The sequence below is a fragment of the Acomys minous genome (assembly GCF_964271855.1).
Source record: "Acomys minous genome assembly, chromosome: 16".
In the NCBI taxonomy this organism is placed as follows: domain Eukaryota; kingdom Metazoa; phylum Chordata; class Mammalia; order Rodentia; family Muridae; genus Acomys; species Acomys minous.
Window position 1 is genome coordinate 85,713,423 of NC_140498.1, and position 27,029 is coordinate 85,740,451.

General features: G+C 54.6%; 1 protein-coding gene across 5 annotated transcripts; it reads right to left on the reverse strand.

Moving 5' to 3' along the window:
• Positions 1-1,953: 1,953 nt before the first annotated feature.
• SETD1B (SET domain containing 1B, histone lysine methyltransferase) lies at positions 1,954-26,832 on the reverse strand. 5 transcript variants are annotated; one of them, XM_084762666.1, is made up of 16 exons: positions 25,735-25,919; positions 25,416-25,514; positions 24,481-24,751; positions 22,167-22,279; positions 19,925-21,148; positions 16,013-16,831; positions 12,437-12,698; positions 11,996-12,342; positions 11,803-11,911; positions 10,569-11,105; positions 8,271-9,545; positions 6,972-7,138; positions 6,071-6,202; positions 5,862-5,981; positions 5,648-5,785; positions 1,954-4,584 (listed from the first exon to the last, which is right to left on the reverse strand). In XM_084762666.1, exons 1-16 carry the CDS (start codon positions 25,903-25,905, stop codon positions 4,411-4,413), a joined length of 5,958 nt encoding a protein of 1,985 aa, XP_084618792.1. In that variant the 5' UTR covers positions 25,906-25,919; the 3' UTR covers positions 1,954-4,410. The 5 variants fall into 5 exon arrangements, with proteins under 5 accessions (XP_084618792.1, XP_084618788.1, XP_084618790.1 ...); XM_084762662.1 differs by lacking the exons at positions 1,954-4,584; positions 5,648-5,785; positions 5,862-5,981; positions 6,071-6,202; positions 6,972-7,138 and adding exons at positions 12,870-12,947; positions 26,634-26,832 and having other exon boundaries at positions 8,128-9,545; XM_084762664.1 differs by lacking the exons at positions 1,954-4,584; positions 5,648-5,785; positions 5,862-5,981; positions 6,071-6,202; positions 6,972-7,138 and adding exons at positions 12,870-12,947; positions 26,366-26,622 and having other exon boundaries at positions 8,128-9,545.
• Positions 26,833-27,029: the final 197 nt, after the last annotated feature.

Consider the following 27,029-nt stretch of genomic DNA (forward strand, 5'->3'; position numbering starts at 1 on the left):
TTTGTTTTTTCCAAATGGAGGAAAATCAGGGCTTCTAAGATCAGGAACTAAGCAAGGGGAAGAATGAACGGGTGTGCGGTACACACTTGTCATGCCAGCACTCCAGAGGATGAGGCAGGAGGATCAGACCTTTGAGGATAGTCTCCATGATGCACGGAGACTCACAAAACAAAAACAAAGAGATGAGGAGGATCAGGCTGCAGCCAATGCAAAAACCCTCCCTCCCCGTTTCCATGGCTCATGCAAAAGAGAAACCCTCCACCCCAGAAGGCCGTAAGCCTGCAGCTTGTGGGCCACATCTGGACGCATTTTGTCCGTGTGACTTCCAATGGACGAGTATCTTCTTGTTGTTGTTGTTTTCAGTTGTTGTTTTGAGACGGTGGTGCAACCCTGGTTGCCCCGGGAACTCTCTGCTGTAGACCAGGCTGCTCTGCTAACTAACTCCCAGGATCCAGCTGGGTCTGGCTCGAAGATGCTGGGATTAAATGCATTTGCCACCCTGCCCTATTTGAGTCAACATTTTAGAAAGCTAGGCCATTTCACATACGCATTTGGGAGTCCTGGTTCTTACAACAGATACCCTCATCTTTGGCCTTGCCTTGATACTAAGCCACAGGCACCTTCACATACCTAGCACCCCTCAGATGTCTGGGACTGCCAGAGTCACATCCCATGTTACATGCTCACTAGAAAACCCTGGTCATGCTGCTCACCTCTCTGCACACTTATCTCCTAGCAGGGTCTTAGTTTGGAGCCCAGGTTGGCGGTGGACACAAAAATCCTCCTGGCTCCTCAGGTGCTAGGATCACAGGCAGGTCAATTTGCTTGGATTTATGCCCTGGCTTGTTTTGGTTTTTAACTCTTCTTGTGTGTGAGCAGGCACATCCACAGCACCTATGAAGTCAGAGGGCGCCTCTCAGGAGCCAGCTCTCCCCTTCCACTGTGGGCTCTGAGGAATGAGGCCAGGTGTTGGCGTTCCTACCTCCTGAGCTATCATCCGGCTGGCCCTGTTGGCCTAGAACTCTTGGCCATCCCTCTGCCTACCTCCCAAGTGCGGGGATTACTGGGCATATGTACCACTGTGCCCAGCCTTGTTCTGGGTTTAAGTCCTCTCAAAAACACCCCCGAGGCTCATCCCATTACCCAGAGCAAACCATAGCATGTGTGCGGCGCGCGCGCGCACACACACACACACACAGCGGAGGACAATTTGCAGGAGTCGGTTCTCTCCTTCCACCATATCTGGGGAACCAAACTCAAGCCATGAGATTTGGCAGCAAGCCCCTTTGACTACTGAGCCATCTTGCCAACCTCTCAGCCCTTTTTTATACTGCTTTATCTTGAAGCAGGTTCTCACTAAATTGTCTAAGCTGGGCTTGAACTTACTCCATAGCCCGTGCTTTAAACCTGTGATCCCCCTGCCTCAGCGTCTGAAGTAATGGAATGAAATTACTAGGGCATTGATTTTTGCTTAATTACAGATCATTAGCTACTCTAGATATCCAAGGGCTTAAAAAAAAAAAAAAAGTAAACCAGGCGTGGTGAAGCACACCTTTAATCCCAGTACTTGGTGGCAGAGGCACGTGGACTGCTCTGAGTTCGAGGTCAGCCTGGTCTACAAACCCTGTCTTGAAAAACGTTAAAAAAAAAAAAAAAAAAAGTAGAAGGTCAACAGGCTCAGAATTGACAACCAATCTCTATCCCTGAGCCTTACGGCTAAAATCAAGCGAAGAACGAACGGGCAGCCTGGCATGGCAGCTCCTGATTACAAGCCAGCATTTCAGGGGTCTTAAACCAGCTGGAAGTTCTAGACTAGCCTGGGCTACAGAGTCAAACAGTCTATCACACCCTCCCACAGTTGCTGGGCTTGCCGGACCCACCCTCCTTTGTGAACAGAATGCATTTTCAATGGGGAGGAGGGGGAAGGGGTGGGAGAGCAAGAGAGACGGCGTATCTGTAAGAAAAGTCAGTATATTTATGGTTTGCTTTATAAAAGTTACTATAATACAATGGTACATAGTATTGAATTCACAAAAATATGAACAAATATTTACAGCAAGACACACCCACAACGGAAACACTTCTCCTCAAAAACAAGTTACATACGGATGACAGAGTCTATATGCACAGACAACCCTAAAATTTATTGGTTCTCTTCTTTGCAGGGGCAGGGAGAAGAAAAAAAAAATCAGAAACCCCTGACCCTTCAAAAGTAGAAATCTATCCAATGGTAACGAAAGCTTTCAAAGAAAAACGGGCCCATGTATAAGGATTATTGCAAACCATTCCTGGGGGCGAGCCAGTTTGGGGAATGGGCAGCCTCAAAATCTCACCCTTCATCAAAGTCAGTCAAGGTTAGTGTAGATCCCATAACGGGGCTCAATGAGGCAGAACCAGGGCGGGACCCAGCATCTCTTCCCTGGCTTCCAGGCATCTTCATCCTTACCCTTGTGTGGTGGGTGGAAGCAGGTAAGGTGAAGACAACCCCCAGTGGGACTGGCTGCACAAATAACTCAGATTGGCCATCTCTACACGCTGCACATTTCTTCATGTGAAAAATAAATATCTTTCTCATTTGCACAATTATGCCAAAAAAAAAACAAAAACCAAAAAACAAAACAAAAAAAAAATGCACATGGGAAGAGAAGGTCGTCGCTGTGCCCAGGTACCCCCTGTGTCTTAAAGCCACTGATCATCTTGACCTTCAGACCGGTGGGCACACACTCTCAAACACAGAGGGCCTGTGGAGAATTAAAAAGAAAGAAAAACCACAACAAAACCACCAATGACTGAGAGAGAGGGAGAGAGAGAGAGAGAGAGAGAGAGAGAGAGAGAGAGGAAAAAAAACCAATTCTTTGTACAGAATTTACATGATAAGGAAGCTTGACACAAGCTGAGATACCAAGAGGCTCCGGGCCTGGTCCACGGGTGGGGTCGGCCCCACCCGGAGCACTTTCATCTTGGTGAGGACTCCGGGTCACAACAGTCACGGTCCAGAAGTATTTACATGCCTGCTCTGCTTTCCGGGGATGGGGGGGGACGGGACTGAACGGGATGGGACTTGCTGTTTGTGTGTGTCTTTTTGTTGTTGTTGGTTGATTTACTTTTTTTGGAAATACAGAGAAATAGGGAGAAGGTGTGAGTCTTCCCATGAGTTTCCACAAGAAACAAAGTTCCCGAGGGGGGAAAAAAAAATCCGTTATGGCAGTTACAGGCTTGATACTGAACACCAAAATAATCAACTTCCCTTCCTTTTGATTTTTTACATAGGCAAAAAAATTCATGGGAATTAACCCTGAAGAGGGATGGGGCTTCCTAGGGGTGGGTTGGGGCAGGAACCTGTCCAAAACTTAAGTTTTAAAATGACTTCCAAGACGACTTTCTTTTCTCTGGGAGAAATAACCTGCTCACTATGGAAATAAATAACGCCCTGGCCTCCCAGGTGGGAGCCACCAGCAGGGTGATATGGGTGTGGGTTAGGGTAAAGGGGCAAAGCTTATCAACAACAAAAATGTCACATGCATACGGTCAGACAACCCGTAATCGCAGGGCTGGGGGGCCCTGAGGGCCCTGGCACCCCCTACACCCAGGCAAAGCCGAGGCAGCAGAGAGTGGAGACACCCTTTCCGGTGTCCCCACCGCACTGGGGACACCCTAGGTGGCTCCATCGTTGCTGGCATCCGAATGAAAAAGTAAACATTGAACCCAAGGATTTGGGGGTGGTAGGCAGCTGGGAGCACTCAGAGAGGAAGTTCCTGTCTGGGACCAGCTTGGCTCCCCCAGGGTCTACCTCAGGGGAAGGGACAGACTGGGAAACAACAGGTCAGGGAAAACTGTGGGGTCTGCTCACTGCAGCCACAGGCAGAGAGGGGCCTTTCGGGTATGTAGTGTTCCGAGGACGAGGCCGCTAGAGCCCCTCCTCCTGCAGCACCTGGCCCAGAGTCAGCCTGGACCCTGGACCCACACACAGTTTCACTGGGCCTCCAGGCCCCCACAGGGTCCCTCCTCTGATTCTGCCTTCACATTTTCAGCGGTTAAAATGTCTTTTCTTAAGACAAGGAAGAAAATAAAGAAAAGACAACACGACAGAGCAGCATTCACGGGAAAAGACTGAGGCTGAAGACAGCGAGAGAAGACCAGGGGGAGGGAAAGCTGGACACAGAAGGACAGAAAGCCCGCAGGAGCATCTTTACAACAGAAGGACACGGGTGGAGAGAGACAGAGAAGCCCTTTCCCGCTGCGGGGCTGGGGCTGCAGGTGGGTCCTGGGGTAGTGTTGGGGGGCGCCAGGCCCTAGCGTGGTTGCTGGGGAACAGGGACAGCACCTGAAATGGGTGGGAGGCTGAGCCCGGCCCAGGGCAAGGGTCCTCCCGGGCTACAGCTGCCATCCTTGGCCTGCGGCACCCGGGGACTAGTTGAGGGTCCCCCGGCAGTTCTCGGAGCCACAGAGGCAGGGGATCTTCACGTCCTCAATAGGGAACTTATAGTCATACGTGATCTCCTCGTTGACGTTGATGTGCTGCTTGGAGTAGATGACGATCTTCTTCTGTGACTCCACCGTGATCACCTTGGCGTAGCAGTTGGGCTGCAGGCAAGGTGGGGATGTGGTCAGCCAGGCACCCTACCCAGTCCTCACCCCACACCCAGATGAGCCTGACTTGAGGTCGCCCACTCCAGGCTCAGCTCTCCAGTTAGCTTCTCCCATGCCTGATTATTAAATCAGAACGATGAGCAGTTAAGGCTTCTTTCTTTCTTTCTTTCATGTGCATTGTTGTGAGAGTGTCAGATCCCTTGGAACTAGAGTTACAGTTTGTGAGCTGCCATGTGGGTCCCTCTAAGCAGTTGTTACTTCTGAGCCCCAAATAAGGAGGTCTATAAACTACAGGCCCTAGTTGCCTACTTTTTAAATAAAGTTTTATTGACACAATCTTGCCCCCTTTCATTTGTATATTACTTGGGGCTGCTTTTGTTTGGAGACCAAGCTAAACACTTACTACAAAGGTCATCAAGTTCACTGGGAGCCTGAAGCCAAAACTGTCTGCACCCTCCTCCCCAAGCCCTCTCTATCACGCTGGCTACAGTTCTTACCATTCCTGTCCCTACCTCTGAAGCTACCAGGCATGGTCAAGCCTTGCCATCACTCACCTGGGTAACAGCAGTGCTACAATAGCGTCTCACTGGTCTGGGGCTCATCAAATTAGCTAGGCTGGCTGGCCAGTAAGCTCAGGGAATTCTGTCTCCACCTCCCCCCTACCCCGCCTTTTTAGGTAGGTTCTGGGGATTGAACTCAGGTCTCTGTGCTTGCAAGGCAACCAATTTACCAACCAAAGAGACAAAGGTCTTACTTGTGTAGTCCTGGCTGGCTCAGAACTTACTATGTAGACCAGGCTACCCTCTTGACAGAAATTCACCTCCCTCTGCCTCCTGAATGCTAGGTTTAATATACGGTACCACATCTGGCCCCAGGCCACCTCTTGAGAACCTTCTGGTTTTTATATGAATCCAGAATTCCCACTGCATCCATTGTACAGGCTTCTTAGGCCCTCCCTCCCTCCCTGTCACCTCTGGTCAAGGAGCCTGAGAAGAAGACAAACATGACTGAGGAGCCTGGGTCCCTAGTACAGAGGTGGAGCCTACTGGGCACTTACATTGCAGCTGTGGTTAATGAAGCGTGCAAAGTTGCCGCACTTGGTGGCGTCGATGATGGTGTCATGGTCTACCCTGAACATGTAGCTGCTGCCGATGCCTTCGTCCTCATACCGTTTCTCCCTCATGTCCGCAATCACCTGGTAGCCAAAAAAGTCTTAAGTCTGGGGCCGGCACCATGCCCCCCCCATCATAGGTCCCCCAGGCAGCACCTACCTGGCGGATGTTCTGGCCCACGTACTCAATGACCATCTCGTCAGCAGCAATGGGCTCCATGGCAAACAGGCCCCAGTCGTGAATGTGGCTCTTACAGAATTTGAGCTTCTTCTTCCGAAACTAGGGGAGGGAAATAGGCAGTGATGGGTGAGAGTCCCTCTCACGCCCCAAGGCTGCCCTGGCTGCCCAGGAGAAGGGTCTGGCCTCACCTTGAGCTGGTTGAACTTGAGCAGGTCACTGTCACAGCTGCCGGTGAAGGACGACAGCAGGCGCCGCTGCTCAGACCGCCGCTCTGAGCCTGCCCGGGTAGAGGCGTGTGGCTGTGCGGGGATGCTCATACCCTGCTGGCACGACGGGATGACAGGTCAGAAGGTGACAGGTGTGGCCCCGTCACAACTTCCCCAGCTCAGTCCCCGCTGCCTCTCTTTTTGCTAGTGCTGGTTTCCCCGTGTAGCCCTGGCTGCCCTGTAACTCACTTTGCAGACCAGGCTGGCCTCGAACTCTCAGCGATCTGCCCGCCTCTGCCTCCTGAGTGCTGGGATTGCAGGCGTGCGCCACCACGCCCGGTTCATATCAGCATCTTGAAATGCTCTTTCTTTCTCTCACAACTGAGCCTCTCCCTGCCTTTTCAAAATACTTTTTTTCTATTCTCAGTAGTCTCTCTCTGTGGGTTTATGTGGCTTCCTCTCTCCTCACTCAGACACAACGTGACCTTCTCTGACCCCCTTGGACCTGCCAACCTCCCTCTTATCCACAGCATTTGCTCCTGATTGTATGCCGGCTTGAATGTTCACCCCACACCACGAGGGAATAATTCTGTCTTATTCATTAATGCCTAGTACACCAAAGGTATATACTGAATAGAGAAGGGGGGGAGGCCAACTTTTCAGAAATGCATTTACATCCAAGGTTAAAACCATTTGGGCCTCTCTGCTACCCATAGAATAAAAAGAGATACTTTTTCTTTTCTTTTCTTTTTTTTCCCCCTCAATTCTAAGACGTTCTACCTGCACAGCCCAGACGCTCTAGGGCTCATGTGCTTCTACCTCCTCCCCCCGCCGCGCCTTCCACCTCCTCAGGGCAAGCTCATACCGGCTGTGCTCACGGTACCTGGGTGTCCATGGGGGGCTCATCCGTGCTGGCGCGGCTGCTGTTGAGGTATCTCAGCTTGTCCTTCTTGTCGATGGTGTAGAAGCCCTCGCTGCGGGCACAGCCTGTCACGTGCTCACGGATGCCGTCGTCCCGTTTCTTTTTCTTGGCCGAAGAGAGGCTGGTGGGTGGGTGTGGGTCAAGGGCAACGTGGACAACCTCAGAGACCCCCCTCCTGGCCCCTCCACTGGTTCTCCCCAGCAGCAGAGACCCCCCCTCCTGGCCCCTCTGGGGGCTGACAACCTCAGAGACCCCCCTCCTGGCCCCTCCACGGGGTCTCCCCAGCCGCAGACCCACGTGGAGGGATATGGACGCCTGGGTCCATCACTCCCTTAGAAGCCACTTCTGCTGATGGTCTGTACCTAGGTGAGTGACACGAAGTGTGCAGATCACTACTTTCTGCCTGTCTCTGGCCTGAGAATAGGATTAACGATTACTCTATGAAGAGTCAATACAGAGAACTGTGGCAGAGCTCCTGAGACGGCAAATGCTCAGGAACAAGCTAGTGCCATCCTTACAGCTGCGCAGTACCAAACAGGCTAGCTTCAGCAGAGCATGGCAGGAAGAAAAAACAACCAACCAACCAACCTTGGATTCTAGAGCAGCCTTTGGCTTCATACCTCAGGCCTGCCACTTGGTAGCTGTGTGATTCAGGGGGGGATCACTTAGCTTTTGTTTTTCGAGACAAAGTCTCTCTGTGTAGTCTTGGCTGTCCTAGACTTTGTAGACCAGGCTGGCCTCCAGCTCACAGCGATTTCGCCTGCCTCTGCCTCCCAAGTGCTGGGATTAAAGGCGTGCCCCACCACGCCCAGCCCTATGTAGCCACTTTGTGTAGCCTTGGCTGTCCTGGACTCACTTTGTAGACCAGGCTGACCTTCAACACACAGAGATCTGCCTGCCTCCGCCTCCCGAGTGCTGGGATTACATAGCCACTCTGAACACCAGTTTCTGTCTGTGTAAAAATGACACAACTAACTATCCTGTATATCACTGGACCACTGGGGATTCAATTTAGCCAGGCAGAGCCTTGCCGAGGGAGCCTAGCTCAGTCTCCTCCACTGTTGGGAAGTTCTGCACGCCTAATCCTCATGTTTGGACCTGTGACCAGCTCGGCTACCTCTTGGAGTGAGACAGGCCTGGCGTCGTGACCACCAGTTGATGGGTGACAATGACTGTACTACTGCTTCCCTGGCATTGTGACCGCTACAGGACAAGGTGATAGGCCTAGAGAGACTTCCTGCTCCTGAAGGATGTGGACACAGTCTGGCAGGATATAAGGATGGTAGACCCAGAGTGTGTCGTTCAGCCAGTCCATGCCGTTGTCCTGCTGTAACAGGCGCTCATAGGTGACACACAGGAAGCGGATGTCCTCCTCGTCAATGCCACCGTTCCAGATGTCATACAGGATGGTCATCTCCTCAAACTCTGAGCGGGGCCGGAAGAGGGGCTGGGGTGGTGAGGGTTCGGGTGAGGCCAACGGGGCCGCCAGGTCTTCATGGCGCTTCTTAGGTGGCCGCCGCCATGGTCCCCGCGCCTTGGCCAGGTCTATGTACTCCTCAGTGACGTCATCGCGGCGAGGCCCTGGGGGGATGGCCTCAGAGGGCCACTGGTTGTCCAGCTCCTTGAAGGGCAGCTTGGTGGGTTCGACAGGTGGTGGGGGTGGGGGTGGAGGGGGCTGGGGCGGGAGAGGCGGTGGGGGTGCTGGGATCCCTGCGTTCCGGAAGTCCAAGGTCACTGCTCGAGGGTCATGTGCACTGGGAAAAATGGGAGCCTGTGGCTGGCCTGGCAGGAGCAGAAGGTCCCTCCCAAGGGCAGACCCTGGTGGTGGCCGGACCAAAGGCCCATCCAAGGACAGCATAGATGGTGGGGATCGCCGGGGCCGGCCTGGCTTCCTCTTGATGGGGGTTGGGCAAGGAGCTAGGGAAGCAGGCAGGAGGGGAGGCAGCTGGGTAGGTGGCCGAGGCTGGGCCCTCAGGACAGGGACAGGCAACGCCAGCGGCAAGGGCAGGGGCAGGGGGAGTGGGAGAGGCAGTCCAGTCTCCAGGAGCACAGGGGAGGCCAGGGGGCCAGAGCGCTCATCTCGTCGACCAGTTGGGAGGGGACAGACGGGCAGAAGCAAGGGTCCACTGGGCTCAGGGAAGGTGGGTGTGAAGGTGAAGTCCCGACCAGGTGTCCGTGGAAGGCCCCCACTGCTCAAGCCCGGGGACGGAGATGGATAGGAGAAGGGGCTGCCAGGCACCTGTGGGGAGCTCAGTGACAAGCCACTGCTGCCCCCTGACAGCGGGGGCTCCCCGCCCGGTGTGGCTGGCACTGTCTCTGTGCTCTGTGACTTTGCCAGACTGCCACAGAGGCCTGGAGTACGTGGAGGCTGGTCTTCGGGGGGAGGCTCCAGAGGGACAGGAGGTTTGGGGGGCTCGGGGGTGTCAGGCTCAGGTGGTGGGCTGGGTGGCCGGGGTAATCGAGGGGGCGGCAATGGTGGCTGCAAGGGCAGGGAGAGCATCGGTGGGGGCTCTGGCTCCACTTCCAGGTCTTCCTCTGTGGAGAGGTAGGCAAAAAGCAGGGCACTGTTATTTAATTCAAACACCCCTCAGATACTATAGTCTCACTGGTCTGCTGTGCACTCAACATACAGACACCATTCAGTCAAGCTGGGCAAGACTTTTCAGTAACCAGCCCAGTGTCAGGCACCTAGTAGGGGCTTCGGAAGTGTCTGCGGCGTCCGGGTGCGGTACATCCCTGGCAAGCACAAGGTCCTGGGTCTGGACCACGGCACTCTGGCCCGAGAAGACCTGCTCCATGGCGGAGCAAGACTCAAGTCTCATCTTTGCACTACTTGTCAGTCTTCATCAGCTTCTCCTGGCATCTATCTCTGCTCTCTTGGGATCTAATTTTGCTAGTGTGTTTGTTATAGCCTGTCACTCTGACCTAGAGCATGTGCTTCCTGAGGACAGGTATCTTCCTCTGCTTGATCTATTCTTGTACTGACAACGCCTAGAACAGTCCTGCAGACCATAGTTCACAGGTGAGTTCCTATCCAGAGGCCTGTGGTCTGTACTCAGAGAAACGAGCTACATTAAACAAAACCTACAGTCTGCTTTCCTTGGATTTCATAAAGGTACATAGGAGCCTAGGCATCCAGGACCATGTTAGGTACTCTGTAATGTTAAAATGGATTATAATTAAGGAATAGCACCCATTTCCCCAGCGGAGGAGCTCAGTAGCAACACTGTGTCTGCCACCTGCAGGCATGCCCATCCAAGGTCCCGGCAGTGAGTCTGTCACTTGCTTTGCCCTACTCAGTCAAGGTGGTGCAGGATGAAGAACCCACTGACCTGGCACTACACTGACTATGGGTTCCCCACTGAGTGTGTATATGGGGGACACCTCAGGGATACATGGATTGTGGAATAACTCTTGGGCATATTGGTACTGAGTAGGGAGCCGGCAGTGAGCTCAGGGCAGGGGGTCTGCTGAGGCCCTTCCTGAGATCCTGGCTGGCTCTGACAGCTCTCTGCACCATGCTGTACCCGCGTCCCACCCAGGAGGTAGCAGGATTACCTGGACCATGTTCAGGGGGAGATGGGGGCTGGGCCTCTGGCTCCCTGGCAGGGGGCTCTGGAGAGAGCAACATGTCCTCTTGTGTGTTTGGGCTTGGCTCTTCTGGGGGCTCTTTGCTCTCTTCCAGCTCCTGAGCGCCTGCGGAAAATGGAGGCTCCTCCAACACCGGAGCCTGCATCTCAGGGGCTTCGTCCTCAGCCTCAATGTCCACTTCCTCTTCTGTGCCCAGGGACTCCCCCACGAGGGCTCCCGGGCCCAGAGGCACTTCTGCCCTGTCCTGCTCAAAGTCTCGGCCACTGGCTGGAGGCATGCTCTCATCGGCCATTGCCACCACTGTTGCTGTAGCCATTGCTGTCTCCTTCTCTTCCTCTTCCTCCTCCTCTTCCTCCCCAGGTACAGTCATCTCCTCTTCGTCCTCCGAGGATGAAGATGAGGATGAAGACTCAGAGCTGGAATCGTACTCAGATGATTCAGAACTCTCACTGGACGACGATGACTCAGCCGGGGCCTTTGAGGTGGCGATGCTCTCTGTCTCCTCTGGGTGAGGGACACAAGTTGGGGAGGGTTTATTTCATGGCCCATGGTGTTCCTACCTAATGCTAGATATTTCCCCAAAGGCCTTGAACAGGATGCCCTCTGAATATACTCCTCAGACACTGAAGGGGAGGAAACAAGCCCTCAATATAAAAAGAGCAAGGGGAAATTAATGTAAGACTATTCCTTATTTATTTACTTGTTTGTTTTCAAGACAGGGTCTCTCTGTGTAGCCCTTGGCTGTCCTGGGCTCGCTTTGTAGACCAGGCTGGCCTCCAGTTCATGGCTATCCGCCTGCCTCTGCCTCCCGAGTGCTGGGATTACAGGCGTGCGCCACCACGCCTGGTTTAGACTATTCCTTTTCAAGTGAACAGTTACTGTTTGGGTTCCCAATGTGGCGACCACTCCCTTCACTTAGTTCCTAGGCCCTTCCACCAACAGTTAGAAGGCACCCCCATCAGTGCTCCTCCCAGCACCTCCACCCCAGCCCAAGTACCAGCTTAAGTATTTTCTGGGTCTATGGACTCACCCATTCTGCCTTTTGGTGTAGCTACAATCACAGCACATGAGATATGTGCTTTAGTGAGCAAACTTCTCAAAAGCACCAATACTGGTCCCAAAATATCAGTGACGGATGCCCCACCTCTGCCCTGAGAGCACTGACTTGGGGTAAAGCCAGGCTGCCCACCTCCTTGCTTACCTTCCTCAGAATATACACTGTTCTTTTCACTCGCCTCTGACAGGGCTATGTCTTGATCATCGTTGTCAGAATCAGTCTGGTCATCACTGTCATCAGCATCATTATTATCCTGACAGGACAGTGACAGAGGGACACAGGTAAGCTGAAGGCCCACGTCCCACAACCCAGCACCCACAGCTTCTCTGACCCAGACCTTATCAGAGGTGGACGAGGATGAGGGTGAGGATATGTGGCTCCTGGGGCCTTCCTCCTCCTCTTCCTCCTCCTCTGCTTCCTCTTCTTCCTCCTCAGTGCTCTCTCGGTCCTCCTCCTCCTCCTTGTCCGAGGCTGAGGATGAGGGTGAGCTGGTAGAAGATCCAGAGGAGGACGACGCTGATGAGGACGAGGACACAGACATGGATTCTTTCTCATCCTCCTCCCCGCCACTGTCCAGCTCCAGTGGCCGCGCTGGCCGGCGCCGCACACCCACGCTTTTGGGGTCCCGCTTGGCAAGTTCGCAGGGGGCATCGGTCATGTCCCGGTCACGCTCCCGTTCTGACTCTGTGGGAACAGCAGGAGGCAGAGCTGGGAAGCAGCGCTGGGAAGCGGGGGAGGGAACAAACAGCCAGCCAGCAAGCCGAGAGCAAGCGCAAACCTTCATCTTCCTCATCCACAGATGTTGAGGGCCGCAGCCGCTTCTGGTCACCAGAGGAGGCTGTGTCCGGTGGCTCCTTCCTCTTGACCTTGAAGGAGGGCAGGCGAATGGCACCACGCAGTCCAATGCCCAGGCCTAGGCCCTCATAGCCCAGGCCCTCACCCTTGCCCCACGACTCCAGCAGACATGAGGCGATTCGGTCTTTGGGCTTTGGCCTGTCCTCGTCCTTGTGCTCGCCAGACTTTACGGGGGTCAGTGAGGCCTGAGATGGGAGAGAAGGGGGCAGTGACCACAGTGAGACGCATTGCTGCTGACCCCTGCAGGCAGCCTCGGGTACTGGCACACTTTCTTCCCACACACCTGGTGGCCACACCACACTCCCTTTTCTGGGGTCCTACAGCCCTGCACTGCCCCTCCATCATGTCCTCCTCACCAACAATACACCAGGACAGTCACAGTTCTTAGAGCAGTCGCCTCCTCTCATGTGGGAGGTGGAAACGAGAGCCTTGTGCTGTAAAGACATGTCTGCATCATTACCTTAGCACAGGGACCAAGGTCCTCACTCAGTCTATTTACAACGCCTTACTTCCCAGCGCCCTGGGGTTCGGGTGTGTTCCAAGCGGTCCACGGTAGTTACACAGCTGATTTGAAATACCCGTAAGAGAAAGGGCAGGGCTCAAGGGGTTCTTGTTTCAGAAATTAACTGAAACCACGTTTACTACTTGAGCTCATGTTTTTAAAAGAAACAAAACAAAAGACAAAAGACAAAATCAAAACAAAAAACGAAGAAAACAAAACAAAATCAAAATCAAATTTTAAAAGAAGAGGGAGTTAAGGGCGCTGGAGGAATAGCTCAGTGGTTAAGAGCTTGGGCTGCCTTTGCAGAGGACGACTTGGGTTACATTCCCAGCACCCACACGGCAGCTCACAACCATCTGCAACTCATTTTAGTGCTTCCCATGGCCTGTCCCTGCCTCTGTGGACCCCAGGCAAGCACTCATGCACTCACCCGTACGCATGAGAAACACCACCAAACAAACAACAGTGACAAGAGAGCTGGGGCTGTTGGCACATGCTTGTAATCCTTACACTTGGGGGATGGGAGCATTTAAGGTCAACTTTGTTTGGGTTACATAGCAAGTTTGAGGCTCACCTGGGTTACATAAGACTATCTCCAACTAAAATCAATCAAGCCCAAGTGGGTGGCCTTTTGAAATTTGCTATATAAGTTCTTTTAAAGTTTGTTTTGTTGCTGTTTTGTTTGTTTGTTTGTTTTTGGAGATAGAGTCTTTCTTGTGCTAGCCTTGGCTGTCTTGGACTCGCTTTGTAGACCAGGCTGGCCTCAAACTCACAGCGATTCACCTGCCTCTGTCTCCCGAGTGCTGGGATTAAAGGCGTGCGCCACGACACGGGGCCCCTTAAAGTTTATTTTTATTTTATGTGCATATGTGCTTTGTCTTCATGTATGTCTGGTGCCTATGGATGCCAGAAGAGAGGTGGGTGCCCTGGAACTGGATTTATGGATAGTTTTTAACGTGCCAAGTAGGTCTGGGTCCTCTACAAGAGCAGCCAGAGCTTCTAACTGCTGAGATGTCTCTCTAACCCATTTCTATTATGGGATAGCATGGGACTGTATAGCTGAGGCTGGCCTTAGCCTCCTGATACACTTGACCTCACCACCCACATGCTGGGTGGGGTTATAGCTGTGCTTCACATCTGGCCCAGGCACTGCCCGCAGCTTTAAGGATGTATTCAGAGCTAGGGGTACAGCTGGGCTGGAAAAGTGCTTGCCTAGCCTAGCAACCTGGAACCCTTGGGTCTCATTCCAGCATCTCCAAACTGGGCGTGATGATGGGGCACACTTGGGATCCCAAAACACGACAGGTGGAGCAGGGTTCTAAGTTCAAAAGCATTCTCTGTTACAAAGAGAATTTGAGGTTAGCCTGAGTTGGATTTTGTTTTCTGAGACAGGGTCTCTCTATGCAGCCCAACCTATTCTGTAATTTGCTATGTAGACCAGGCTGGCCTTGAACTCACAGAGATCAGCTTTCTTCTGCCTCTGGAGTGCTGGGATTAAAGGCGTGTGCCACCTGGCATTAATAAGTATTTTATTTAAACCTAAGCCAGATCTAGCTTTAATAAAAACAAGACTCTACAATTTGTGTGATGGCCAACTAAAGTATTGCATGCCTTTAATCCCCGCACTCAGGGAGGCAGAGGCAGGTGGATCTCTGTGAGTTTGAGCTCAGCCTGGTCTGCAAAGCAAGTCCAGGGCAGCCAGGGCTATATCACAGAGAAAGCCTGTCTTGAAAAACAAACAAACAAACAAACAAACAAATAAATGAAGAACAAAAGCTAGCCTGGTCTCAGGGGGCAGAGGCAAGCAGATCTCCGATTTGGAGGCTAGCCTGGGCTACACAGCAAGTACTAGAGAGCCAGGGCACACCATAATGAAATCTTGCCTCAAAAACAACAACCCTATTTTTCAAGACAGAGTTTCTCTAGGTTAACAGAGCCCTGGCTGTTCTGGACTAGCTCTGTAGCCCAGGCTGGCCTGACAGAGTTCCATCTGCCTCTGCCTCCTGAGTGCTGGGATTAAAGGTGTGCCACCATGTCCTGCTGAAAAGTCCTTTCTTAAGCAGAGAAAAGGCAATTAAGGATCCTTTATGAAGGTCTGGATAGAAAAACCTCAGGGCTGGGGCTGGGGCTGGGGAGGAAAAATAGCAGTCCTTACAAGGCCAGACTTCATGCCAACTGTATCAGAAGAGAAAAGGTCCCAGAGGTTCTGTCTGTGGCACCACATGGGATGGCAGCCACTGGTCAGGAAGCCACTGAGCATCTCAAACTCAGTGTGGGCACATGAGGAACTGTATTTTATATGTACTTTCCTTTCATCTTCTCTTTTTTTTTTTTTTCCGAGACAGGGTTTCTCTGTGTAGCCTTGGCTATTCTGGATTCACTTTGTAGACCAGGCTGGCGTCAAACTCACAGCGATCCACCTGCCTCTGCCTCCGAGTGCTGGGCATCTTCTCTTATTTAAAGGGAAAAGAACCATACACGGTGCTAGTGGCCATGGCGCCAGGCTGTTCAGTTAGCTTCACCTTTTTGTTTGTTTGGGGGCTTTTTTTGGTTTTAGTCTTTGAGATGGGGTTTCTCTGTGTAGCCTTGGCTGCCCTGGACTCGCTTTGTAGACCAGGCTGGCCTCGAACTCATAGCGATCCACCAGCCTCTGCTTCCTGAGTGCTGGGATTAAAAGCGTGCACCCTGCCTCCAGGGTGCTGGGATTCAAGGCGTGTGCCACTATGCCCAGCTTCACTTTTGTTTTTGTTTTTGTTTTTGTTTTTGGAGACAGGGTTTCTCTGTGTAGCCCTGGCTGTCCTGGGCTCACTTTGTAGACCAGACTGGCCTCGAACTCACAGCGATCCACCAGCCTCTGCTTCCTGAGTGCTGGGATTAAAAGCGTGCACCACCACCACCACGTGATTTAGCGACACACATCTTTGAAGAAAGGGACACCTGGTTCTTGCCCTGTCCTCTTGTCACCCTGGGATGCTTCCTGCGCACCCAGCTACATACCTTGGCCATCCGTTCCTTCTTGTCCCACCACTCATCAAAGGCCCGGAAGGCCACCACCTCCACCATCTTGCGGTTGAGATCTCGTTTCATGATGGCCTTGAGTTCCTTGAGTACTACAAGGAGGACCCCGTCCACCGTGGCCTTGTGCGGGTCCTCCTGACGTGGCACATAGCCTGGTGGTGGCACGGAGGGGTCGAACTTGGGCAGGGGTGGCCAATGCTGCCCGCGGCCTGGGCCGCTGTTGCTCAGGGAGAACGGGCCGCGGTAGGGGGGAAGGTTGACAAACTGCAGCCCGGCTGAGGCAGCGGCAGCTGCAGCAGCCATGAAGGGGGGGTAGGGACAAGCACCCTGGCCTGTCATGAGCCGGCTTAACATCTGTGTTTGCATCTGGAAGGACATGGGCATGCCACCCCACTGGCCACCTAGCACGTGGCTCATGTCCACCTGCATCACAGGAAACAGTCCCGGCGGGAAGGGTGGCAGTGGTGGCAGGATGGGTGGGGGTGGGACGCCGGGTGGTGCTGGCAAGGGCGGTGGGGGCACTGTCACTGCAGGGTGGGCTGGCGGGGGTGGCGGTGGGGGTGGGGGTAAAGGTGGGGGCATAGGGAACCCAGGCTGAGGTGGAGGTGGGGGTGGGGGTAACGGAGGGAATCCAGGGGGTGGGGGCAGGGGCAGGTTTGGAGCCAGCACGTTGGGGGCTGCCACAGCCCCTGCCCCTGGGGTCACCACCATGGGCTTGGGGCAGTCAGCGCTGGTGATGGGGGCTGAGGGCATCTCATCGTCTGAGATTTCCATGTCCTCTCCTGAGGACTGCTGGCCCTGCAAAAGAGCATGGAGGGAAAGAGAAGAGCTCATAAGCAGCTCCCAAGCACCAAGAAGCTGGAGACTTGGGACCAGTGTTGGAGACTCCCAGGGACTCCCAGTGAGACCAAGCTCATGCAAATCAATCAACCATCCCAAATCATACTTTCCCTTTTCGGGGAATCATGACAGCCATTCACTCAACACCTGTGTGCCGGGTGCCGCTCTAGACGTTGAAATACGAAAGTGACAAAGACAGACAGACGCAAATCTTGCCCTGTAAGAAGTTGAACTTGTGGAGCTGAAGTGTAAGTGCCACAGTGGCAAGCAGATGATGAGAAGAGAAAAGCAGAAGGGTAGGGAGGGGAGGCCAACAGGGGACCTGCAGCCTGAGAGTCACCAGAGGTCACAGGAAGGAGTTAACACCTGCATGGCGGGCCCCACGTGTCAGGCACATTTACATACATTAGCTAGTTCTCAGAACAGCTCTGCAAAGTCTGCTTTGTTAACTCCACTTTTGCTAATGAGGAAATTGGGACATGGAATTGGGAAAGGTTTAAGTAACTTCCGGGAGACCACGCAACCAATAAGAGACACAGTCGGGATCTGAAACAGGAAGTGGCTCCCCAACCTGGGCTCAGACAGTGTGTGGACCTCACTGAGGCCAGGAGGGACTTGTGCAAAGGGCATGGGAGCAAGTGCTGGCTGGGGGGAGGGGGGTTCGGAGGGGGAGGGGGAGTGTAGCAGCATCAAGGACTCAAACAAGAGGTGACATTTACCTGTTTATCTTTGAAATAAATGCTAGGGGCTGAGCCTAGGCCCTTTGAGCATCATAAGTGGTGGGCAAACACTCTTTCACTGAACCCTTTTAATCTTTTCCCATCTCTCTTTTCACTTAAGTCCCCTTGGCTTTTGGAAGGGGCTGGCAAGACTGAGAACTACAGACAAGCGTGGTTCTGCCCCTTCACTGCAGGGGCACCCCATAAAGTGAGGTTCCATGTGGGTCCCTCTTGACCGATGAGGGAGGGAACCAGAGAGCCAGAAGTGACACTGAGAACTGGCACTGGGACACATGCTCTGGACACCTGCCCCGCGGAGAGCTGTTGTTAGAGCACAAGGAAACGGAGGGGACGGAGTCAAGGACAACTTGGGACAAAAATTAAAAAATAAAAACCAAAAAATAAATTGACAGGGGAGGGCTCTTTCCTTTGAGAAGTGTGCCGTTGGGACTCAGACCCTGGGTTCTGGAGGAAAGATGAGAAAAGATGAGGTCCACCCCCACACCAGACTCCTTTGCGGGTTGGACCCCATCCTGGGTGAAAATGTGAAGAAAACAAGGCTTGACAGACAGCAGGTGCTTTCGAAGGCTGAGAGGGCGCTTATGGGGCCACAGGTCACACCACCTGGTGAGGAGGGCCTCGGAGGGGAAGGGACCTATCTCCCCTGTACACAGCACACATCTATACACTCTGGCTCTCTCTCAAAGCTGGGCAGGAAGAGAAAGAAAAGTTCTAACTTCAATCAGCTCTGGACAGCACCTAGCACTGTGCAGCAGCGCACAGAGGGTTAACCCCGCCCACTACAGTCAGCCAATCACGGGTGCACCAGGCAAGCTCTGGCTCTGCCCCCTCCCTCCCTGGGCACAGCGGGTGGGAACCAGCTGGCTGTGGTTCCAGTAGGTCTAGGTGAATGACTCCTGGGCTTTCCAGACACCACGTTTCCATGAAGATGGTGAGGCAGGACTCTCACTGACCCACTCAACAGATGATGAAACTGAGACTAGAGAGTGGAAATGCCTTCCTCTAGGCCACATAGCCCGTGTGACCAGACAGCTAAGGCTCTGGGTCTGACGCTTGTTTTATTTTTAGTCGCCAGCCTCTGCCTATCCAGTCCCTCACCACCGGTCTCCTCTATACCGCTGATCCCTCTCTACCTCAGCTGTGTGGGCAGAGCTCTTTATTTTACCGACAACACACAAGACAAGACACAGAACCTAGGTACAGCTCTCCCGGCCGCCAGCAGGGGGCACCCGAGGGCCGGCCAGACTCTCAAACCTACTCGGAAGCATCCCTGGGCTTCTGTCCTGGGGCGTCCCAAGACTCCAGCCCGCCCTCCTAGCCTTAGTTTCCTCTTCTTTTCTTACACCCGGGGAGCAAGCGCTTGTGAGGACAGCCTATGCCCTCCAGCTAATTCGGAGCTTCTCAGACCTGGACCAGGTGGCTGGCATGATAAACATCCGCCAAACCTAGGCTGCCTAAAAGGGATGGGGGAGGGGCCTCCAGCCTCGTTAGTTGACACCTGTCAACTCCCTCGCCTTGACCCTCGAAACCACTTCCCCAGGGCTGCTGCAGGCTCCCAGGAACCTCAACCACCTGTGGCCCCCACCGCCTCTCCCAAAGTTCTCCTCTGTTCCTTTCCAGGCAGCCAGAGGGGCTTAATCGAAGGGCTAGGGGAGGCCACAGGAGCAGGGGCTGTATCTGAGCATGAACTTGTTCATGCTGTTGGGCCCAGGGATGCCAGGCTCAGGATGAGGACTGAGCAGAGCCCAGGAGGACGCCATAACCCTCCCTCCGCCCAAAGAATGGGACCTGCGCAGTGGGACCCAAGCCTCCTCAGGAGATGGAGTGAGGAGAGCAGCGGGTAGGGGGCAGACAAGACACCTTTGCCTGGTTTACGCTTTTACGCTATGTTCCCTTCCAAAGCTAACCCGAAGACTGACTGCCCACCTGCCCACCTCTCCAGTGTACCAGGCTCTGGGAGACAGACACCACTTGGGAGTGAGTGCTTCCTGAGTCAGCCCCACACAGCACACCCTGGCCAATATGCCTGAGCAGCGACAGGCGGATCACTCATTTCTAAGCCACTCAGAGAGAGGGCCTGGACCCATCTGCACAGGCCACACTCCTTGGGGTCTGCCAATTCCACTAGAGCTCCAAATCAGGACTTATCCAAAGTTGAAGAGTCTAGACTTTTCCAGGGAGGACAGGAGTCCTATTGCTCCTGTGCCTTAGCTAGTGAAATGTATCAAGGGGGAAGGAGTGGAACACAGACAGACAGAGAATCAAGCCCAGACAGACAGACAGACAGACAGACAGACAGACATAGTGGTACCTCATCCATCCTCTCTGAGGTCGGAGTCCTGTCTCCTGTCAGGTCCAAAGCCGCCTCAGCTGTCTGGCCTAGAAGACCCATAGGGTCTGGGGGCCCCGGCTCTGGTGGGGGACGAGGCCCCAGACACAGGCCAAGGTCATCATCCTCATCAGAATCAGGCAGTGGCGTTGGGCTGATGTCCTCTAGGCCTGTGCTGGAGGGGCGAGAGGAGGGTGGCGAGGGACCACGGAAGCCAGGCTGTGAGTTAGTGCCAAAGTGGGTGAGTGGGGAGAGCTGGGAGGAGGAAGAGGAGATGGGGCTGCCCTCCATCTGGAGCTCAGTGTCCGAGTCCTGCTCACGCAGGAAGGGCAGCTTGGTGCGTTGTTCCTTCAGCAGCATCTCAATGCGGGAGTCCAGGCTGTCATGGGGTTTCTCTGGGCCTGCAGGAGATGACTCCAAAGTGGGCGTGCCAGGGCTGTCACAGGGTTCAGGACTCCAGCCGAAGGTAGGCCTACCACCCAGTTCCATGCTGTTGTTGTCAGGGGGAGGGGGACCGGGAGGTGTGCCCGGCTTCTCCTTGGCTGGAGGTTCAGAGGGTGGCAGAGGTGGGGGTGCAGGTGCCCTCCGGAACTCCCCGCTGTCACGGCTCCCAAAGGCTGCGGTGGCGGTGGGCTCCTCAGGGGGTGGGGGAAACGGGGGTGCCGGAGTCTGGTATGGAGAGAAAGCTGACTTGAATCCAGAAACAGGGACTGCTTGGGCAGGAGGCGGAGTATGGGCAAATGAGGTGGAATCCTGTGACTGGGTCTTGAAGGGAGGGCCACTGCTGCCAACTGTCCCAAAGGAGAGGTCTGAGGAACCTCGGAAAGCAGCTGTGGCTCCAGACGCCGCAGCCGCTGCCACCGCTGAATTATGGACATAATGATGCTCGTGGCGGCGGTTGTAGGCATCTGTAAACTTGCTCTCATGCCGCCGAGCCTTGAAAGTGGCTGTGGGGTCCTGGCTGAAGAGGTAGGAGGGTGTGGGCTGACGACTGGAGTAGCTGGAATCCTGGGAGAAAGGGGTGCCCAGGCGAGGCGTGAGCGGGGTGCCTTGTCCATAGGAGTTGGGTGTGTCTAGACGGCAGCTGGAGTAAGCTGTGTCCTGGGAGAAGGGGGTCCCACCACTATTGGGGGTGACAGAGGAGGAGCCAGAGCCACAGCCTGCAGACAGGCTGCCATCCTTGAGGCGCTTGAGAGCATCTGACAGCTAGAAAGAGATGGGGGAAAAAAGTCATGGAACCCTGTGCGGCGGCACACGCTGTAATCCTAGCACTTGGGAGGCAGAGGCAGGTGATCTCTGTGAGTTTGATGCCAACCTGGTCTACAAAGTGAATCCAGGACAGCCAGGGCTACATACACAGAGAAACCCTGTCTCGAAAAACCAGAAAGAAATCGTGGGAGCAGAGGGAGGACAGATTTCTGCAACAGATCTCTGTTTCTCACTAGATCTCTGGTTGCTGGGGAGCAAGGAGCCCACAACTTCCCAGAGCAAGGAAAGAAGTGGAGTGTCAGGAAGTTCTCAGTTTTTTTTCCTACCCCTAGGTACAGCTGAATACCCTCTGGACACCCAGCGGACTTTCCCTAATCCCAGAGGCAGAAAGAGAAGCCCCTGACATCCTGGTATAGGCTGACATTTCCTTCCCGCCTCAGGCTATCTGACACTGAAGGGTGTAACACAGAGATGTGACCAACAAAATGTGGTCTTGGGTTTGATGGGCTGTCCTTACAAATTCTAGACATTTAAACAGTGTGACAAGAGCCTTCTTATCATCAGGTAAACAGATCTTAACTCTCTGAGGTGGTGTGTGTGTGTGCGCGCGCGCGCGTGTAGAAAGTTGGAACTGTGGGTAAGAGGAATTGGCCGGGTAGACATGGGCTGAGGAGCCAGTCTGTTCCTGAAGAGGCTCTGAACTCTGCGTTCTGGAGACAGAAGTCCAGCGGTGCCCAGACACCAGACACTATGACGCCAATGTTTTGACGCTCATATGGAAAAGCAGCCCTGGGTCCGTGGGAATCCCAGCCTGGATGCCAGAGGGTAGAATGGAAGGAGTGTGACTCCAGCTGGACTAAAGAGACAGGGAGCAGGACCAATCCCAGGGGAGACCTGCTGTAGCAGATTTTGGGGGAGACAAAGCTTTATAGTCCAACTCTGATTCTACAGCAGGTGTGGTCAGGCCTCTAAAGCCAGAGGTGTTGAGGCAGAGGAGTGACAGTGATAAACCTACCTGCAGAGTCTCACTCACAATTGGAGAAATAGCATCCAGCTCACCCACTGGGAGGGTCTGCGGGGTGTAACGGCCGGTGACCAACAGTTCATAAAAACGCATGCGTGTTTCCCCTGTAACAGGCAAGGGAGAAGGTTATCATGGAGGCTCCGGCGTGAGGCACCCCCTGCCCCCCACCATGGGGGTTCCAACTTGGTTATTAGCATCTTCGTGGGTCCCTTGTGGCTGTGACCACAAGCCTGGGGACACCACGAGTCCCTGATTAGGTTCCCACTGACCCTCTCTTCAATATTCTTGTTTGTCCAACAAAGCTACAACTCCTCTTGATGTTTCTGATGCTGCCTTTGTGGGGGCAGAGACTCCCCAAGACCCAAAGAGTGCCACCCTTAGTGCAAACTTCCCAAAGTTCTTAGAGTGTGGTTCCCAAAGAGCAAGCCGCTACCACTCCCGTGCCCCCACAGCTTGTAGCAAAGACAGAGGAAGTCTGGCGACACAAACGTGACTGTTAACTACCTGAGGCCAAAGGACCAGCAAAGTTTGTCAAACACATGTTACTGTGAAGCAACTGCGAGGTGCTTTCCACTAGGCTTAAGGCCCAAGAGGGCCCCACGGTCTGCCTGGGGACTACCTGGGGCCCACAGAGTCCCGTGAGCCCCGTGCCTAACTCTATACCCATCAGAGATTTTTTTTTTTTAACTAACCAGGCCCCAGATTGTTGGTATTTATAGAGCCTCAGAGGCGGCTGCTTACATATGCAAAGGAGGTACATTCCTTGAGCTACCTTTACACTTTGCTGGTCTCTTTCTCTCTCGAAATACGATTTCAAACATAGGTGGTAGTATTTTTTTTTTCTTCTTCTTTCTTTTTTTCAGAAATGAAATTGTGGTGAGACTTAGCAGCTTCGTAAGATGTGGGCAGGTGATGGGGGAGGGGACTGCATGCTTCAGTCTTGAGGGAAATCAGACTTCAGCTTAATGTAAGAACAGGTAGTAGATTTAAAAGTCTCTTTACACAGAGAGGGAGAGAGGGAGGGAGGGAGAGGAGAGGGGAGGAGAGGGGGAGACAGAGGAGAGGAGGGGGAAAAGGGGGGGAGGGAGAGGAGAAAGCGAGCAAGAGCAAGCGCGCACTTTACTAGAGATTGAGGAGCTAGGGAAAAGAGGAGCAGGAGAGGTCTAGACTGGACAGAAATGACAAGCTTATGTCCCAAAGAGACACATGACTAGGCCCAGGCTCTGCAAGTGGGCTCCCCAAATCCACTCAGAATTACCAAAACCCTCTGCGACACCCAATATGGTCTTATGATACTGTCAACTTGTACCCATCATTACAAGAAAAACAAAATAGGCTTTCCTCTCTCGCCTTTGGGGTGCTCAGGTACTCACAAACCTAGTGCTCACAACACCCCTGGAGCTGCACAGGAGGGTTCTCTAGGGGAGGGCTCACCAGTGCCACCCAACTCTGAACTTACGGTAGGACCACACAGGACAGCCTGGTCCCAGAGCGCCCTGCACTTTCCTTTCGACTGGCAGGAATCTTTTAGAAAGGTCACAGGTAAACTTAGGGGAAATGCCCTCTGATTCTTGCCAGGCCTCTCCACCCGGAGTCTTAAGCCAGAACTCAGGGGGAAGAGTCAGCAGCCCTGGACTTGGGAGGTGTGGCTCCCCAAGCCCGACTGAGCAAACAGAGGTGCTGCTGTCTCTTTAAGAGAGAGGAGGGAAGACAAGTGTCAACCCTTGAGCACCCAGAGCAGCCCGCCCCCAAGATCCACTATCAATGAAACACTCTGGGGTTCAGATTGGTTCAGGGAAGGGGCACCTGGACCGGTGGGGGACTGGACAGCACCCTAGATCCTTAAGGAATGACTTTTATGAATTTAAAATCACACGGTTCTGCCTCTGCCCCCTACAAATAAACAAACCCTCCCTTCTCCCCTAACACAGGCAGCGACACTAGGGACTATCTAAACACAGGCCCCTGGGGCTCAGAGAGAGGGGCCCACAGGGGTGTGTCATCGGTGGGGAAGCCTTTGGGTGGTCCCTAAGGGTGCAGTGGCCAAGGACTGGCACATTTGGTAAATTATAGCCTGTCTCCTAGCAACAGACAACACATTTGGCTCCATGTGACTCTGCCCTCCGGAGGGGACAAAAATAAATAAATAAATAAATAGATAAATAAGGGAGGGGAGGGGGAATCCCCAAGGAAGAGGCTACAATAGAGGGGTTCTCCTAACTCTGAAGGGAGGAGGTAAAGGGGTCGGACTGACAGGTGGCCCTCAAGCTCCTCCCTCATGGGAGGCCCCGAGGACGCCACTAACCTTTGGTGTCCAGTTCCACGTGGATGATGTTGCCCATCACAGAAGTGCTATGCAAGTGTTGAACTGCCTCCTTGGCGCCCCTGACCGTGGCAAAGACCACCTTGGCAATGCCCAGGTGTTTCTTGGTCTTCGGGTTATACAAAATCTCCACCTCCTCCACCTCCCCATACTTTTTGCACATGTCCCTTAGGAAGTTTTCACGGATGTTGTCATTCAGCTTGGCAAATGTCACCTGCTTTGGAGGCACAGGGCCCACGTAGAACTCATCGATCTGGCAGGGGCCGCGGGGGGGGGGGGCGAGGGGGGGAAGGGAGTTTGGAAAACATTAAAACCAAAGAGAAAACACAATACTCCTCACTTGCCCAGCGGTTAAAAACAATAAATGATGAGGTGGTTTTGTTGTTGGTTTTTTTTTTTTAATGTTTTGAAAAAGAAAAAACAAAGCAAAAAGCATGCGGGCGGGCTTGGGAAGCAGAGGATTAAATCGGTTGGAACCTGGAAGTCCTCTGGGTTCGAAAGGAAAGGGGAAAAAGAAACAGTTTCTCTTTCCCCACCCCCTATTCTGGCCTCCGGTCCTTGCTGCTGGTTCCGGAACGACCCCCTGGTCTAGGAAGTTGTCCCCTTTAAAGCCAAATGGCTAGAAAGGGGGGCGGGTCCCCGAGCCAAGTCCCTGGGTGCCCCAGGACTCAGGTGGGGACCCGGAGCCCCCAGCTCCGCCCGCAGGACGCTGTATCAATGTCATCGTTACAGTTTCTCCGGGTGTTATTTTGTTTACAGTGGCCGGGAGGGGACACCCCTCTGTCCCTCCCCGCCAAAACTTCCCAGCCATGCACGGCGGGAACTCAGAATCCGGCAGGGCTTGGTCAGGACTGGCGTTATTTTCGAACTCGGGGAAGCGGGGGGAGGGACCATAAAACAGAGAGGAGGGGTCCTACCTTGAATTTGGGCACCGACAGCTCCAGCTCCTTGTTTTTGGTCCAGATTCCGACCACCCGGGGATCTTCCACAATTTCCACCGGGCGGTTGCTGGACATCTGTGGCCAGGGATAGGAGGCTCTGTATGGAAGGGCTGGCACCCTCCCCAGGGGCAGGGGCAGATCCCCCCCGTCTCCAGGCACCAGTCTTCAGGCTGAGAGGGGAGCCCTGGCTGACAGTTGGCCAGGTGGCTGGGAGAGGGTCCCCCTCCGTTCTCCTCTGTCTGGGGGCTCCACTGGGGGTTGGTGGGGGTGGCGGGAAGGCGCGCCGGCTACTCACCGCCAGACTGAAATGCTGCCCATCGTAGCGGTACAGTTTATGGTGCCCCTTTTTCAAAGCCGGGTCAATCATCAACTTGTAACTTCTCCAATGGTGGTTCCTCCTCTCGCCCGAAGGGCCGGGCTGCGGCGGGGGCTGCTGGTGGTGGTGGTGGGGGTGACTGTTCTCCATGCCGTTAACCCAACCTGAAAACCAGCAAGTTGTTGTCCTCTCCGCCGCTTCTACACATTCACCAAAGAATCCAATCGGCTGGCCCCCACCCCCTCCCACCTTACCAGCGCGCCCCGAAAGCTTGTCTCGCTGTCTTCCCCCCCCCCCCCCGAAAAAAAATAAGAATGGAGCGAGAGAATAAACCCTTTCCGGAGGCTTTAAGCGCCCGCCCGCTCGGCCACCGTCTCCGGCTGGCAGTGAGGGGCTGCCCGGGGCCCCCACTGCGGGCTGGCGCGGTCCCGGGCGCACGGAGGACGCGGGCTCCGGCCCATGGTGCCGCCGGCCGCCCGGCGTGGCGCTCGGCCCGGCTCGGGCGCGGGGCGCGCGGCAGGCCTGGCGTCGCCCGCCGGGGCGGGGGCCGGGGGCTCGGGCCGTTCGGCTGTTCTGGCCTCGGCCTCTCTCCCTCCCCAGCCGCGCTTACATCCCCGCCGGGCGCCGGCCTCCCTGCGCCGCCAGCCAGTACATGGTGTCCCCCGCGGGAGCCGAGGCCGGGGCGGCCGGACCGGGGGCCGGGGTGGGGAGGACGCCGCCTTAGCGGCTGCCGGGCCCCGGGCTGCCGCTGCCCTTGCTGCTGCTGCCGCTGCTGCTGCTCCTGCTGCTGCCCGGGAGGCGGCTGGCGGCGGAGGCTCGGCTCCCAGTAGCCGCACATCCCACAATACACCGCTAAGGAGCCCGACCCGAGCGCTCACCCTCCTCCTCTTCCTCCTCCTCCTCCTCTTCCTCCTCCCCTCGCCTTCCTCGCCGCTTCCCCAGGCACTCTCCCGGCGGCGGCAGCTGCGCCGCCAAAGCCCCGGGCCCCAGCGGCCCCCCACCCCTCACTCGCGCGCTCCCACACTGCCTCTCCCCCCTCCCCGGGGGGAAGGCCTTTTAATTTATTTATTCTGCTGGGACTGAGGTGGGGGGCTTGACTGGCGGGGGAGAAGGGGTCTCCTCGGCTTCTACCTCCCGCGGTTGGGGCTACCCTTCCAGCTACGGAGCACTCCATGGCGTGCGCCCCCGGGGCCTCTCAAACTGTTTCCAAACTGCCCAGACCGGAGGTGGGCGCGTGGAGACTCGGCGAAAGGGCTGGGTTTCGAGTGGGGTGA